The sequence below is a fragment of the Muscardinus avellanarius genome, assembly GCF_963383645.1.
Source record: "Muscardinus avellanarius genome assembly, chromosome: 9".
Lineage (NCBI taxonomy): Eukaryota > Metazoa > Chordata > Mammalia > Rodentia > Gliridae > Muscardinus > Muscardinus avellanarius.
In genome coordinates, this window is record NC_137795.1 from 56,579,999 (window position 1) to 56,597,514 (window position 17,516).

Genomic DNA, 17,516 nt, shown 5'->3' on the forward strand with positions numbered 1-17,516 from the left:
TTATTTTATCCATTTTCCCCATAAAAGCACAGATATATATTCTTTTAATAATGCTAAGTAATAGAAGAGGATCATTAAAGCTACATGGAGATAACTATCTCTTCACATGTATTCTACCTTTGGCATTATTGTTAATGGGCCAAAAATTAAACTTTTGTTTAAAATTATTTTAGTTCAACTTAAGACAATACAAAGCTAATAATATAAATCCAAAATTGATATTCTGAAATAATATAAGTACATGTACATCATCTTATAGTTCCACAAGTTGGCATTCTGATACAGAAAAATAATAAATGAAAACACTTTAGAAAAAGAAAAGAAATCCCACTCTAATTTATAATAAAGCTGCTGTTCAATTTCTGAACACTGGGGTTAGAGTACAGGAAATATATAATTTTCATCTATGTACAAAATATCTCGGATAATTTCATTTTGTTTTCAATGACTCCAGGATCCTTGAAATATATTGAATATTAGTTTCCCAGGTGTCAAAACTGACTTTCTTTAACATTGATATAATTTTCTCAGTAAAAGTTAGGTAGTACCACCTAGTGGCTGAACGACATTTGCAACAGTGAACTGTAACAAACCTAGGAATGAGCTTTCCATGGATAGTACAAATAAATCTCAAACTCATAAGAATTTATAACAATCTAATTATTTCAAATTCTGACCCCCAAGTAGCTATTTCTTTTGTCTTGGGAGTATCCTTTATTTATGTGAGTCTTGGAATTGACATCTGTAATATAATCAGTTTGACAACTGGTGTCCAAAGGCCCTTGGGATTTATTGCATATAATTTTTAATAAGCCCCAAAACAAACATTTTTAAAAGTAAATAATTCTAAAATTGTTTTGCACACTTAAAACCCATTCAAATAAAAATTTCTGCTTGTTAAATGTTCATTCATTTTATATGAAATATTCAATCCATTGTATAGCATAACATTATCTAATATGCCACACTGTTGTAATAATAGAATTCATATTCAGAAAGTGGTATTATTAGATAATATTTTTTGTTGTTGAGACTCATCAAATAAATCTCTTCCTGTAAAATATATATTTTAATTAATAAGTATTAAATTGGTAGACAAAAAATAAAGATGGGCTCTAATATTGAGAGTCCATTAAATTCATTTTAATCCACAAAGTTCAAGAACAGGAAAATAATATTCAAGAAAGTCTTTATAAAGTAATTATTAATGCTTCTGAAAAGACAAATCTTAAGTCAAATAAGCCAGCAATTCTCAAAATGAGGTAAATGGAGCCTCTGGGGTAAAGTTTATCATATACTGTGAGAGAGGCAAAGGTGAAGTTTGAACATCAAGAAACACTGCTTTGCTCTCCTTGTTTAATTTCAGACCATGATCATTCAACAAATATGTATTGTGCACCGAATCTATAGTAACCCACTATAGCCATAATACACAAAAGTATTGTGTAATCTCGAATAGTCTGAGAGATATTCATAGTTATCGGTTAAAGTCATGTGCTATATAATTTTAAGAAACACTGACAAGGTATTCACCCATAATTACATATTTCGATTTTGACCAGTAAAAATTTTTCTTAGTTTTCTTAATCTAGTTCAAGCTCACCTGTTCCAAGAAACATTACATCGTACTGGCCATCTTCTGCCACGACGTGATCCACCACTATCTGCGTCAGTCTGTAATCCACGTTGATTCGCTTGAAAGTTGGTCCTCCTGCCACGGGGTATACTGCCTTATACATCACGGGATGCCGCTTTATGAAACTGATGACATCATCCGGGAAGTCTCGGGTGGATTTAATCAGTGGGTCATAGGTTTTGCTTGGACACTGAAAAGAAATGCAAGGGAAGTAAAGAAGTTTATGCACCTGAGAAATGTGCATTTGATTCCAATGACATTTTTTAAGGCACATCATGGAAAGTATTAGAGAGCTACCAGAATTACTATGGGATTACCTATATGTACGAACAGGTGCAGTACGCCTGCAATATATTTAACTGAGGTTTTCTTCTTTTAAAATACTCCAAATTATATCTGGTTTTCTATATTTTCAAAGTTTTTTTTTTTTTTTTTGGTGGTACTGGGGGTGGAACCCAGAGGCTTTCTACCTCTGGGCTATACTCCCAGACCTATTTTATATTTTATTTGGAAACAGGGCCTCACTAAGTTGCCAAGAGCCTCACTAAGTAGCTGAGGCTGGCTTTGAACCTGTGTGATCCTCCTGTCTCAGCCTTCCAAGCGCGGGGATTACAAGCGTGCGCCACCATGCCCGGCCTAAAGTTTTCATTGGGATCTCATTTCTTATGAAGATTATTGTCTCATAAAGAGTAATGTTTCTAATGATGATACTTGAAATTTCAAAGTAGAAATAACTGTTGAGAATCTGATCTATAAACATGAGACTATATAAGAATCTGTTATCTTCAATTTCCTTTGACTAAGTTTTAGGATTCCAGTTCAATTAAAACCATGTTTATTAAAAATAAAAAGAATCCAATCAATAAGTCATAAAATTGCTTTCAAAAGAGTCTCAATAATTAAAAATTGCAATGATCTAATTTTATTATAACTTGTGTAAAAAAATTGTACTATGAGCAATTCAGCAGCTATTCCACTAAAGGACCAGTGAAGAGACCCTTAGGGTATTTTCTCTTCTAAAATTACCCCTTGTGTGAATTTCAGCTTTTGATAAATAGCTAGCACAACCTGCCCCCTGGTGGAAAAAATAAAAAATTTAAATTAGTACGGATTAAATGAATTCTGTGTGTTTTTCAAAAATAAAAGAATCACTTTTCCGATTTGATTTCCTTTTTTTAGAAAGTATATCCAAACTCACATCCTAAATATAATTTATATTTCAAAATATTTTAATTTAGAAAGTTGTATAGGAAATACCTTAACTACATTTGAATTCTTGGTAGATTAATACATTTTTAATGAAAAAGTACAGTTAATTACTGTAGGCAAGCAGAAGAAAATGAGTAATATTAAAAAAAGTTGGTATAAAAATGTCTGTTTTCTCTTTTAGTTTTTTGATGGGTTTAGACATAGTTTTGGTTGAACTCAGCTAGACATTTATTAGAATCATGTCAAGGTTTTAAAAACATATTGTTTTTTCTCAAAGTACTCAGGAGGGCCATTCTTAAGAACTTAAAGATCCTGGAGTTAGTCATAATTTGTGACCCTGTCTCTAAATTTCATATCAATAAAACCATAAGAGCTCTTAAGAAATACTAAAGAAATATCGAGGTTGTACAAAAAATACCCCAAATCCTGCTAATGCTTTTCCACATTAATTCATGTATATCTATCATTCACAAAAATCCTTCAGGCCTGGCATTAAGAAGTGAGTCCTTTCTTGGTATTTATTTATTTGTCCCAGGTCTATACCAAAGAGATTCAAAATGTCCTAGATCATTAGCCATTTTGTATTTATTTAGCATATCCTTAACTGGATGTTAGTCTTAAAGCTTCAAGTCTGTGTGTTCAGTCATTTTTTTTCTAGCACTTAGCCTTCAGCTAAGTGGAATCTGTCAACTCGATAATGGAAGGAACCCTATACTAAATAGATTAGGCAGACTCAAACTGCATATGGAGCTTAAATAATACAAAGCTCTTGTCCAATTACAGGCTGTATGTGTGAGGTTTAGTCAAAGGCCATTCATAGTGGGCTTACAGCTTATAATGCCTGGGGTTCAATCAGTGGGTCTATCATTAGAATCAAAGCAAAAGCAAGATTTTGCTTGCATTCCATTTTTGAAAGAGCCCCACCAAACTAAGAAAAAAAAAAATCTCTTTTGACTTTGCAGCTGTAGTTATGTAGTACTCAACATTTCTGAAGAAACAATATGACATTTAAGCAATTATTTTAATATGAAAATCTTAAATAATTAGAAATTTTAATATAAGAAATTACAGTTGAATGAAGATTATGAATATTTAGTAAGAAATAAATGCACCATTTTTTCTTATTGCTTGCTTTTGATAAAGTATAATAAAAGTGTAATAAATCTTAAAAAAATCAGAAAAACCTGTTTTCTGTTGAATATTATAACATGATTTGAAAATCTATTTTTTTTAAGGTGCTTTTCCTCGTGGCATGCTGCCAGTGTTTGGACAAGATTCTTACTGCTCTGTTGTTGTGCGTGAAGTGATGGTTCGCATCCCTCTGCTTGCAAAAGGAGAGTGATTTGAGAGAGTTACTCCTTGAGATTTGAGATAGGACAGCATGAACCAAATACTGCTATTTTAGTACATTCAATCCAGTGGGAATTTTGCTTTGATATCACGTAGCTGTGCAGCACACAGATCTAAAAATAACTTGAGATGTCAAGCAGCATATTCAGGTTTGAATAAAGTGAGAAAGATGAATTCCATAAGGAGAAAACACAAAGTGTAGGGAAATGCTTCATCTAAAGCAAAAATTACATTCAGTTGTTTATTTTCTTCATTCCTAGAGAACTTTCCCTACTGCGGCTACACAATACAGATAATAAAATTTGATTTTTTTCTCTGAATATCTGTCCTTTTCATTTCTAAGATTAACATCATTCATCTGAACATTCCATACAGGGCCTATTATTTCTGCTTATACATTTTCTAACATTTGCCTGGGAGTGGAGGAAATAATGCAACTTAATCTTTGTCTCTACCTACTGTTTTTTTTTTTTTCTTCAGTACTGGGGGCGGAATCCAGGTGCGCTCTACCTCCGAGCTATAACCGCAATCTTATTTTCTATTCTTTATTTTGAAGGATGGTCTCTCTAAGTTGCAGAGGACCTCAATAAATAGCTGAGGCTGGCTGCAAACCTGTGATTCTCCTGTCTCAGTCTCTCAAGTGCTGGGATTACGAGCATATGCTACCATGCCCGGCTCTCTACCTCTTGTTTTGAAAATCTCTGGGACAATTTAAAGCTTGAAGAAAGAAGCAAAGGGGAACTATTATTAAAAGTTTAAAAATCCCAGTATCTTGCTGGAAACATTAATGCTTTCACAAGAATTGAAGAGAAAAGAGAAAAAAAGAACCTGTATAGACCAATTCCGAGATGAAAGGGTCAAGACCTAGCTGCAAGCCAGGCTCAGCGCCTATCTCTGTGGCTGGCTGCCACGGAGGCTAGGTGTGATTGTATTATGCTTGGCAGATATGCATGTTTGTGTAGGGCCTTTAGGAGTGGAGTGGGAAGCAATGGATAAGAAAAGAAAAATGGTTTCTATCCAATAAGAGAACTTTGCCCCTTGGCAAGGGACCAGACAGCTGTTGGAAGTTTTCTCCCCCTGTGGCTCTAGGCTATTCTCTACAGGTTGCAGTTTTCTTTTAAACAAATCAGAGGAATGATTAACAAGAAGAGAGACAGGGCTCCATGAGACTGAACCAGGCTTTCAGTTTGGCAAGTTGGGGAAAGGAATTGAATATTTTGTGGATGAAATGCAAATACAGTCTGATTTGTATTTATAATATAAATATGCAAATTTAGCAAGTGCCAACTGGTCACTCTGATTATCCACCTGAAACAGTCAGCCTGTAACAGATATGTGACAACAAAAGACCCTGGATTAAATATCAGAGATGGAGAAGTCAAGGGTAAAATACAAAGGCAAATCAATATCTTTCTCTTTTTAAGATTCACTTTTTTTAAAAACAGAAATGTATATACTAGAAAAAGCAAAACATTATTGAACTCTTTGAAGAACCTCACTTTAAAATCAAACATTGGTTCTATAGAAATAAAAACCTGAAAGATATTTGAGAAAGATAAATTATGTCAGAAGTCAGCTATCTCTCACCATTTTTAGAGAAACACACCCAGGGCCCTAGTTACAAGCGTATGGCAGGTGTATGTTGTGCCAAACACCTTCCATGTGATCAGTTTTAGGGACTTGGAGTCTGGATGCCCAGTTTCTACTCCTGTCTCTGCTTCTTTCATCTAGAACTAAAACCCTAGAAAGAAAGAAATTAGAGCAATCCTCAGTAAGTTAGAGAGGTGGTGACGAAGTAATGGTGTGTTATCCAATAAAGTAGGAAGCTGGGTATTGAACACATATGAGGAGAAGGTAAAACTGAATTTAATATGATAGAAAGAAATCCGTGAACCAGTGACAGGTGCCACGCAAGCTTCCCAACGTTATTTTTTAGTTTTATAGATTTTTAAGTTAATCAGGAAAGTTCTCCTTAACCCATAACAGTAACACAATGTCAACCATACTCTTCCGGTGCAAAGAGGAGAGGAGAGTTTGAGCAGCTCTCTTCCTGCTCTACATTCCTTAGTCTCCTTTGGTGAAACTCTCACAGTTGATCACTCTATAGATCAAGAGGAAGTTTCATATTCCATTTTTGAATTACAATTTTTTGCAAGTTAACCCATATTTGGAAGTCAGACATCTTTTTTTATAGTAAACAAAGATAATTTGTACTTAATGGTTATGGCATAGTTTGCAATAAAACTTCTGACCATTTTAGATCCTCATTAATTTAGCAGAGACAAAATTCTAACTAGCAGCTCACTACTCTAAGACTCTGTTGGTGGGATTATTCTAATGATCAAGTCAAATTGTTTGGGTGGAGTTTAACACTCTAAGAGAAAACAAGGTACCTATCTTGTCCCATAAAATGTCACTTATTTTTATGATCAAATAAGAAATCTACTAGGCTGATTATTCATCTAGCCTACTATGACATTTCTAATGTTTTTATAGGTTTATCATCATTCTACATTATATATTTATTGCAAAATTAAAGCAGCAGAGTGGCTTTAAGCAGAAATGTCATAATAGGCCATAATAGGTTTTCCCTTGAATTTTAAGACTTAATATTGAATAAAATAATTTTACTTATTCTCTTTTTAAGCTTTATATCTGCACTGTCCTTTATTACATTAATTATTATAAAGTTTTATTATGTTCATATATGTTTATAAATTCTTATACTCTTGTTTTTTAAGAGACTTTTAATTTCACCCAAGGACAAAATAAAATGTAATTTCTCTTAATTAAAAAAAAAAGATTTTGAACTTGAGTTCCATGAGTTCCAAGATTCTGAACATGAGTTTCATGTTCATCTCAAGTCATTGCATATTCCATGTTCACCTCAAATCCTGGCTGTTGTGAGAGTGAAACAAGGTGATATTTCTCCATGATCATTCTAGTTATAGTTGCAGCACCATCACGTACATTCATTCTATTACGATAATAGTGTTCAGCATTCAGTTTTATGATCTTAGGATCTAATCCCTTCAGAATTGGCTTCTGTGCAGTAAAATCATGAACTAATCTCAGGCTAGACTCAGTGATGCCCAGTATGCAAAAGTGAAAAAGGCCTTTTAATCCAGGATCCGAGGCTGATCCATGGCAGTGCCTTTGGTAAAATGAAAATTTTAGTGGACTAGAATCAAAAGAAGCTCCTTGTTTCTCAGTGTCTTTTACAATGCTTGGATGCCTAATAATTTGGAAGGAAATAAATAAGAACTGTGAGACACATCTGTACTCATACCCTGAGTTGGGGAGGTTTTATCTCATAGAAGAAAATAAGGACAATTAAGAACCCTACTGCCAAGTGAGGAAATGGCTTCATCTTTACCTTTTTCTTGGAAGGCTGAGACAGGAGAATTGCAGGTTCATAACAGCCTCGGCTACTTAGGCCCTCTGCAACTTAGTGAGATCTTCTTTCAAAATAAAGAATAAAATAGACCTGTAGATGAGCATTTATTTTATGTGTGTGGGATCAGATGTGGAAGAGTCAGAGGTGGTATGAGAAGTTGAGTCTTTAGACACAGTGTCTAGGATTTAGTTAGTAATTTCGTTTTTTTTTTTTTTTTTTTTTTTAACCATGCAATGATGTTTCTTGAGATATGGGTGTTTTAAATTTTATTTTATTTATTTATTTTTTTTAGCACTAGAGATTGAACTGAAAAACATCCTACCTCTGAGCTAAAACCCCAGTCCTATTTTTTTTATTCATTATTTTAAAGCAGGCCGTAAGTGAGCTGAGGCTGGCTGCAAACCTGCTATCCTTCCGTCTTAGGCTTTCAAGTACAGGGTTACAAGCATGCACCACCATACCCAGCTTATTTTAAATTTTGAACCAAGAAATTACACAGTTTTCGCCACTTTTATTTTTTATTTTTTCAGTACTGGGGATGGAACCCAGGGGCATTCTACCTCAGAGCTATACCCCCAGCCCTATTTTTATTCTTTATTTTTTATGCTTTATTTTTGCAGCACTGAGGATGAAACTCAGGGCATTTATTTACCTCCAAGCTGCATCTTTATTTATTTTTTTTTAAATTTTTTGGTGGTATTGGGGTTCCTGGAAGCCCTTCTACCTCCGGGCTATACTCCCAGACCTATTTTTATATTTTTATTTGGAAACAGGGTCTCTTATGCCAGCGAGGCTGGCTTCGAATCTGCAAGATCCTCCTGTCTCCTCCTCCCAAGCGGGGAAACCAGCGTGCGCCACCACGCCCGGCTGCATCTTTATAAGAACAGGTTTTACTAGTGTTTGAGATATTAATAGGAATTGCAATGTGTTAATCTGTACAGAAAGAATTAGTTGTGATAACAATGTGTATTGACCCTTTTCTTCTCACCATTTTGATAAGAAAATGCCTTAAAAATGGAAACTGGCTTTTGAATAAACATCGACTAGTATCTTACATTTGTGCATAAATCTTAAAAACGTCTTTCAAACAATAAAACTAAGTTTATTTGCTAGAATGGCAGTAAATTATCTCTAATATATTAAATACCAAAAGAGAAACTGCTTTTACTAATCTTCCTAATTCTGGTTTTCTAGCAGTCTATTTGTTTTGGCCTAAATTTAATTTGGCGTCCATATCTGTTTTGTACCATTCACTTTATGATGAATTCTTCCATATTTAATTTTAATTAGGACTTCATATTTCTAAATCCAGTTGGCCAATCGTGATTTAAAAAGTCCACCTGAACAAAATATGACTTGTTCAGACTTTCTATTTGGACACCAGAGGGCAGAAGAATCACTTGAAATAAAGGAAATTTATAAAAGCATCCTCTTGGGTTTCCAGGCTTTTAACATTTCAGAATATCATAGTGAATCTATGTTAGGTTTGACGTTTTGGTCAAAGAAAGCACAGCATTCTGTCAAAGCCAAAACATTAAAATAGGTATGGCATGCTACCATGACTATAGTCTTTAAGTGAGGTTATAATCACATAATCAGATGTCCATACTGGGAAAACAACTCAGAACTCAGTCTTACTAGCAATATGGTTAACAAAAAATGTATAAGCAAAGAATTTTAAAAATTAAAAACATTAAGTGTAAGGAGCTTTCAGTAAACATCCTATTATATAGAAAATAAATTATTCATGAATACTCTAAGGTATGATGTGGCCCCTGAATCACAATGAAAAGTGGCAAGTGTAGTAAGTTTTCAAAACTGAATTGTGCAGAGAAGAAATCAATTCCTCAGGAAACAATGTAAGGATCTATGTGATTACTTTGCAGGTCGAACAACAGTGCTTTTGATTGGGTTTTAGGTAGATCAAAACTCAATCCCAGTTTTAACACTGCACAAGTTATGGGTTCATGAGCATGCATTTACCCTAATTGGTCTTTTTTTACCTGTAGAACTGGAATAATAATACATACACAATGATATTGTTTAAAGAATATAGTGAGGTATATATGAGATATCTTACTTACATGTTAAGGGTATATCACATTTTATAATGAGGAATGTTTAACTTTATTACTAAAATTTCAAAACTGAAATAATTAGGAAATAGGAAGAATCACAATTTGGGTTGTTTTAAATTACAGGTAAAGCCGGGCATGGTGGTGCATGCTTGTAATCCCCGCGCTTGGGAGGCAGAGGCAGGAGGACCGCGCAGGTTCGAAGCCAGCAGTGCTGGCTTAAGAGACCCTGTTTCCAAATAAAAAACAACAACAACAAAAAAATAGGTCTGGGAGTGTAGCCTGGAGGTAGAAGGGCTTCCAGGAACACCAGTACAACAATAAATAAATAAATAAATAAATAAATAAATAAATAAATAAATACAGGTAAGAGAGAATGGCAGGAGATGATATAAAAATAAATGCAATTAATTTTGGGTAGGACAGTTAGCATTATATCTATCAGGTAAATATTAAGGAATTGGTAAATATTAGCGAATATCTAAGAATAGGAAATAAGGAAAATAAAACCCATCAGAAAATTCCAACCAACTTCCATTTTCATTCTGTTGTTTTTGGCAGTATGATACTTGGAAAGTTATTTAATTATTCTGGGCATTGGTTTCCTCTGGTATAAAATTATGGTAAATTAAGTGGTCTCTATCATCCATTCTTGCATTCTCAGATTTTACAAGCATAGTCACTTGATATACTGTAAAACCTATCTGTAGTGATTTTATGAAGTACAATTATGTAAAATGGTAAAGTTCACTTATGAAAAGTATATTTGTGTTAAAGACTTTCACATCAGATATATGGTCTTCCTAACCTCCACATCAGTATTCCAAGTAAAATATATAACAAAGAAACACATAATAATAAAATTATAAGAAAAGCAAAGTAAAATATTCAAACTTTTTAAGGTAGTAAGAAAGTAAAAAGGGTACCCATCTTTGCATTATTTTAAATATTTTCAAATTAAGTTATAGTAATTTTCTTATTCAGCTACAGAGACCAGTATATTTGTAATTTGGTTTATCTTTCTCATTGATAAAAAATATGGCTCGCTGACATTATGTTGCCTGCTTTTTGAAGAGTCACTATCATTTCAGAGAAGTGGCCAAGAATTTGGAAAATCATATAAAATATGAGTCCTCTTTAAGCTGTGTAAAACATTTATTTAATTTTTTATTTTAATTTTTTTGTAGTACTGGGGGTGGAACCCAGAGGCTTTCTACCTCCGGGCTATACTCCCAGACACATTTATATTTTGTTTGGAAACAGGATCTCACTAAGTTGCGGAGAGCCTCACTCAGTAGCTGAGGCTGGCTTTGAACCTGCGCGATCCTCCTGTCTCAGCCTCCCAAGCGTGGGGATTACAAGCGTGCGCCACCACGCCCGGCGTGTGTAAAACCTGTATAGTTCTTTTAGCCAGGACCTGGGGCAAAGATCACCTCTGTAACAGCTCTAGCCTACATTCTAATTGGGAAGTGTTACAATTCTAAAACATCAGTACACAGCCATTTTGATCATTATTTTCAATTTCTGAGTGTTATAGAACTCAACTGCTATGTCTATGTATGCAAATCATTTTCTGTAATAAACACGTGAGGTTTAAACACAAATTATTTCTCCTGTAACATTTAGATAATTGAGGAGAAAAGTTGTAATGGCCTGAAATGAAATCAGGATCTTAAGACGTCACTTCCAGGTCCAGTGCAGTACTTACTATTCCTAGTAGCTAAGATATGCAAATATTTAAGTGTACATCAACAGATGAATGAAGAAAATGTAGTGTAGACTCATGAACATGTAAACACATATACACACTGTAATACTATTAGCCTTAAAAAAGAAGGAAGGCTGGGCGTGGTGGCACACGCTTGTAATCCCAGCATTTGGGAGGCTGAGACCGGAGGATCGCGGTTCGCGGACAGCCTCAGCTACTTAGTGAGGCCCTCTGCAACTTAGTGAGATCCAGTTTCAAAATAAAGAATAAAAAAAAAAAAATAGGGCAGGGGGTGTAGCTCGGAGGTCAAATGTCCCTGGGTTCCACCTCCAGACCCACAAAAAAAAAAAAAAAAAAGAAGGAAGTTCTATATTATTCAACAACATAAAAGAAGGAAGTTCTGTATTATTCAACAACATAAATAAATCTTGAGGACATCATGCTAGGTGCAGTAAACTTTTCACAAAAAGACAAATACTACTTAATTCTATAAGGCACATATATACATATATACGGTATATAACCAAATTCATAGAGTCAAAGAATGTGACAGTGATTAATAGGGGTTAGGAAAAAGAAAAAATGAGAATTACTAATCGGTGGGCATAAAGTTTTCCTTAACTAAAATAAACAGATACTAAGATTGGCTACACAATATAGTACCTGTAGCCAATAATAATGGGTTGTATATTTAAATATTTAAAAGGATAGTGAATAAGTTTTCATAATAAAAAAGGGAATAAAATTATTTCTGAAAATCATAATGTTTTTTGAAAAAATATTCACACAAGAGTGACTATTTTATAATCAGGCCAAATAAAATCCCTGAAGCTAATTTATAGTGATGATTTATAAAAGGTAAAATAGAAAATGTTGTGTAATGTTTCCAATATTTAATTAATTTACTAAAACGAATATGGAATAAGAATGCAGAAAGCCTAGCTACCAGCTATTTCCTATTTAAGAATGAGAAATAAGCCAGATGTGGTGCATGCATGTATTACAAATCCTAGTACTTGGAAGGCTGAGACAGGAGGATTACAGGTTCATAGCCAGCCTCAGCTACTTAATGAGGCCCTCTGCAACTTAGTGAGGCCCTCTGCAAATTATAGAGCCCCTAGATTCAATTCCTAGTAATGAGAGAGAGAGAGAGAGAGAGAGAGAGAGAGAGAGAGAGAGAGAGAGAGTTCCTTTGGTGATTATCTTAAATCTCTTTGAATAAATATTCAAAACAAAGCTTGTTTTAAAAAAGATGTTTTCCTCCTTAATAATAAGTAAATTAACCAACCCTGAATTATTTAAATAACTTAAACTATTTAAATCATATCAACAAAATGAAAAATTCTTTCATTTATAATGCAGACATAGCACTTTAAACTTTGGTTGTAGCCGGGTGTGGTGGCGCACTCTTGTAATCCCCGCACTTGGGAGGCAAAGACAGGAGGATCGTGCAGGTTCAAAGCCAGCCTTGCTGGCTTAAGAGACCCTGTTTCCAAATAAAAAATATAAAATAGGTCTGGGAGTGCAGCCTGGAGGCAGAAGGGTTCCATCCCCAGTACCACCAAAAACAAAACAAAACAAAACAAAACAAAACAAAACAAAAACCTTTGGTTGTTTTTCTTTTAAAGAAATACATAAAGTTTAGACTATATTTCCTACTTGTTTTGCTTGTGCTTTAAACATGGTTTATACTATTTGAAAAGACTTTTGGACTAAGGGTTCTTTAAAATTTATTCTTATTTATGAAATGCATATTATTTAAAGTTGCAACGAAAAAGAAAGGTAAATGCATGACAAGAAAAGAGATCAATGAACCATTATAATGAACTTGGTCTTTTCTAAGTAGAAGTGGAGACTAGAAGACTATAGCTGCATATAGAGCTGTATGTATGGAACAAAAGTGGAACAAACACTTATTTGGCATTTCCATCTAATTTAGAATATTTATTATTTTAGAAAAGTAAATCACTTTGATAAGTCTATAGACATATTAGAGAGAAACTCTAGCTTATAGTCCACACATTACAATATCACCCATTGCTTCCCATAGTAATTAAAATTCTTATTCAAAAGAAAATGTAAAATGCAGATAAAGAATGGAGATTCTAATACTGTAAATACTAGTTGCTTAAGATCACTAGCACATGCTGATGTGGGGAATAGTTAAGGTTTTAATAGGATGAGGAACTGAAAAATGATTCGTTTATTAAGTTGGATACATACTGTGCCAGGTCGAGGATAAGGGATTCTTCCATCATACTGTACCCAGCGATGGTCTGCACTTTCCTTATGAGCATATGGACCATTAAAAACTGCTCTGATGTCAGCCATGCTATACACACAAACAGCAGAGCCTTTGAAGATGGAGCTGAAAGAAAGCAACATGATCCAGTCACTCACAATGGCTCAGGGGATCATACTGAGAACATACTACAACCTGGAGCTGGGGGGAAAAGTTGACTTGGCACATCCTGTTTGATAGGTGCCGCAGAAAACATGTGCCTATCTCCTCAGGGAAGTTAGAGCCAAGCAATCCTGAATAGTGATGATAATGAATATGTAACAGATAATAAGTTAAGCAATCACGGGAACAGGTAGCCAGTACCAGGTAAGTTTTCAGGGAGGAGGTGAGGTTTAAACTGACACTTGATGGATAAATAGAAATATGTAGGAAAGGGTATTTTGTTTATCCACATATTCTTTCATTTTATTTGAATCAATTATGACATAATGCCATATAAAGAGCTTACAGCATAAAAAGTCACATTACCTACTTTATAAACAATAATAATTTGCTTATTTATTTTTATTGAGTGCATTGTAGTTTTACATCATATTGGAGTACAGAGTGTCAGAAAAAAATGCATGCAAACAAATCTTGTTGCCTTCTCCACCGTATCCCCTCCCTCAGATTCTTAATAATGATCATCTCATTTATCTGTCTTTTAAAGCAAGTAAACATCATAAAACTTAGCTGTTTAAAAAAACTTATTCATGTGATTTTATTAAACTGATTTTGTAAAACATTGAAATGACATTTTTTCTTTTACTTCCTGATTTAACCTTTTGAATTATGATTATTTTTTCTGATACTTCAAATAATCATAATTACACACATTAAAAGGAACAGCATCCAGAGAGGGAAAAACTCCATAGGAATTCAACAATGTTTTGCAGACTAGTGATGAAAATTGTTAACAGTCATCTGATATTCTTCTATGCTTTATTTCTGGAAATTAAAAAGACATTTTCTTTGAGTGTAAAATTTTCAGTTATTTCTATTCTGAAAAATAAAATCACCTAGCCAGGCACAGTGACACATGCCTCTAATCCCAGTATTTGGGAGGCCCAGACAAGATCAAAGCCAGACTCAGCATCTTAGTGAGACCCTATTAAAAAGAAAAAGTAAAAACATTTGAGGATTTAGCTCAGAGGTAAAATGCCCCTGTGTTTAACCCCCAATTCCAAATATAAACAAAATGAGATCACTCTTTGTGATCTAAGAGACTTGTCAGCACAAACAAGCTAAAGATTCTCCAGCATGAATAATAGAGAAATTAATATTCTTGGAATGATATTAATGAGAAACATCAGAGATAACAGAGAAAACTAGCAGCTAAGAAGAAAGAGTGACATTCCCATAAAAATCTGATATCTGCCTATGACGTCTTAAAAGAATCATGTATCACGCCTAATGGTGCTGGCATTATTGCAGGTTATATATGTCTTCTCACTTGACAAAGGCATGACGTGCATTCTGACATTACCTCAGTCTTCAGAGCAGCATTAAAAATAAAATAACAGAGTACACCATGAACCAAGAGCTGACTTGTAACTTCATGCTCTGGGTGGGCAGAAACTCGATAGGAAAAATAACTATCTTGGGGCTGCATTTCTCTGGCACATATCTGTCTTGTGTGTGAAACACAATGACTTCAAAGAAAGTTGTGAAGATGGAAAGGTGCCAGGAGAACCAGGGCTCAGATAATTGAGTAACTACAGGCACTTGCCCTTCTTGCACTTTTTTTTCCTATTCAAATATAAAATAACAGAAAAATGAATTCCAAAGTAGAAGCTTCTCAGAGTTTCTTCTTTATTCTCATATCTTCTTTATTCTCATTTACATATCCATGTCTTCTATCATATAATTGGTTAAATAGGATTTTGTTTTCTGATATATTCTGAACCAAGAGAGAATTTCAGTTCATACAGAAGATATTATGAACTGAGGATTATACCATTGAAAAGACATTAAACTATAACTTGATTATAAAATACTTTAAAATTTTATTCAAGCCGGGTGTGGTGACACATGCTTGTAATCCCAGCATTTGGGAGGCTGAGACTGGAGGATCGTGGTTCATGGACAGCCTCAGCTACTTAGTGAGGTCCTCCGCAACTCAGTGAGACCCTGTTCAAAATAAAGAATAAAAAATAGGGCAGGGGTGTAGCTCGGAAGTTGAATGCCCCTGGGTTCCAACTCTAAACCCGCCAAAAAAAAAAAAAAAAATTTATTCAAAGGAAGACGGCAAAGCCATTCCTTCGATACCATTACAAATACTTCCAATTCTTCCAATGCTAATGTAAATATACATTGATAAAGATTGAGGACAGAGCTCTAATGTATTTTCAAGCATGTAAGTAGAAATATATAATGGGTGAAGATATGATTTGAACAATCAAATATAACTTACTAATGAAATGCAATAAGAAAGTAGGGACATCTTTGCAGAAGCTTCCTAGTCACAGAGTTTCAAAAACATATGTAACAGCATTATGCAGAAAGTTAAAAATACAGGAAGAGGAATTAGGAAACCTTCAATTCTTTTTTTTTTTTTTTTTTTTTTTTTTTGGTGGTACTGGAGTTCCTGGAAGCCCTTCTACCTCTGGGCTATACTCCCAGACCTATTTTTACAGTTTTATTGGAAACAGCATGCGGTTGGCTTCAAACCTGCGTGATCCTCCTGTCTCTGCCTCCCAAGCACAGGGATTACAAGCGTGCGCCACCACGCCTGGCAAGAAACCTTCAATTCTAGTTGTATAGTTACTACCATTTGGCTGATCCTGGGGAAAGTTATGCAAACTCTCTTTGCCTAAAGTAGAAAAAGTGTCATATGGTCATACAGTCATACTCTCATCATTTTAGGGAAGGAAGTGCAAATAAGATAGCTAATGATGTGATGAGATTTTAAAAGTCAAGCTTATCTCATGGATAAACTCTGCCAATGAACTTAATCACTTATTCATGTACTTCTTTAGTACTACTTCTATGGCCATAGTGTTGGGAGTATTTATTATGACTAGTATATGCATACAGCTTTTGTACCCAGCACTTTTATCCTTGTAATCATTTCAAAAATACAATTGTTCAGATGTGGGATGACATGTGCACAGGGTAGTCACTGAAACATTGTGAAGACTGGAAACAACCAGAGGGCACAAGGGACTGTTTAAGTAACATGGTAATCAGCAAAGGAGCACCTATGCCGGTGTAAAAAAAACCAAGGCAGATTTTTTATGTGGCTATGAAAAGATTTCTAAGATACACGAAGTGAACTGGCAAAATGAAAATACAAAAATGTATATTACTAAATGTATATTACTACTACAAAGGAAGAGATAAAAAGATCATACAATTATATTGACTTACATACATATAAAAATGCTCTAGAAATATTCAAAGTATTGTGTTGAACATACCTTGTTGTGGTAAAGACTCCATATACAACAGGATTTCTTTCATCTCTTGTGGGGAGTAAATAAATATCTTCTATTAATGGAAAAAACAATTATTTAGTATATATTTTTTCAGTATTACATATTTGGTTTATATTTTTAAAATGTTTAATATACTTTTATCGGCTCATTGCAATTGTACATTATACTGAGATTCAAAGTGATACAAATGTAACATACACACAGTACTTGGTGTGTACCGCCCAATCCCACCCTGCTCCCCTCTCCTCACTCCTCATATATGGCAGTGATACTTTCATAAGTGAAAATAGCATTATTTTAAATCAAATTATATAATATCTATTTTTCACCTATTCGTATATCCATTTCAAATAAAGAGGTCCTTTCAAATAAAAAATATTTTTATTGATGAAATTTTTTTTACTCAGTCATTTACCCATTTTA

General features: G+C 34.1%; 1 protein-coding gene across 1 annotated transcript in view; it reads right to left on the minus strand.

Moving 5' to 3' along the window:
* Positions 1–17,516, minus strand: part of SEMA3D (semaphorin 3D) — a gene marked incomplete at both ends in the record, with an annotated part of 140,803 nt that overhangs the window by 25,101 nt on the left and 98,186 nt on the right. Inside the window, 3 exons of the mRNA XM_080700828.1 lie at positions 1,604–1,826; positions 13,599–13,743; positions 17,076–17,145. Coding sequence (XP_080556954.1) covers positions 1,604–1,826; positions 13,599–13,743; positions 17,076–17,145 — 438 coding nt within the window. The remainder of the gene's footprint in view (positions 1–1,603; positions 1,827–13,598; positions 13,744–17,075; positions 17,146–17,516) is intronic.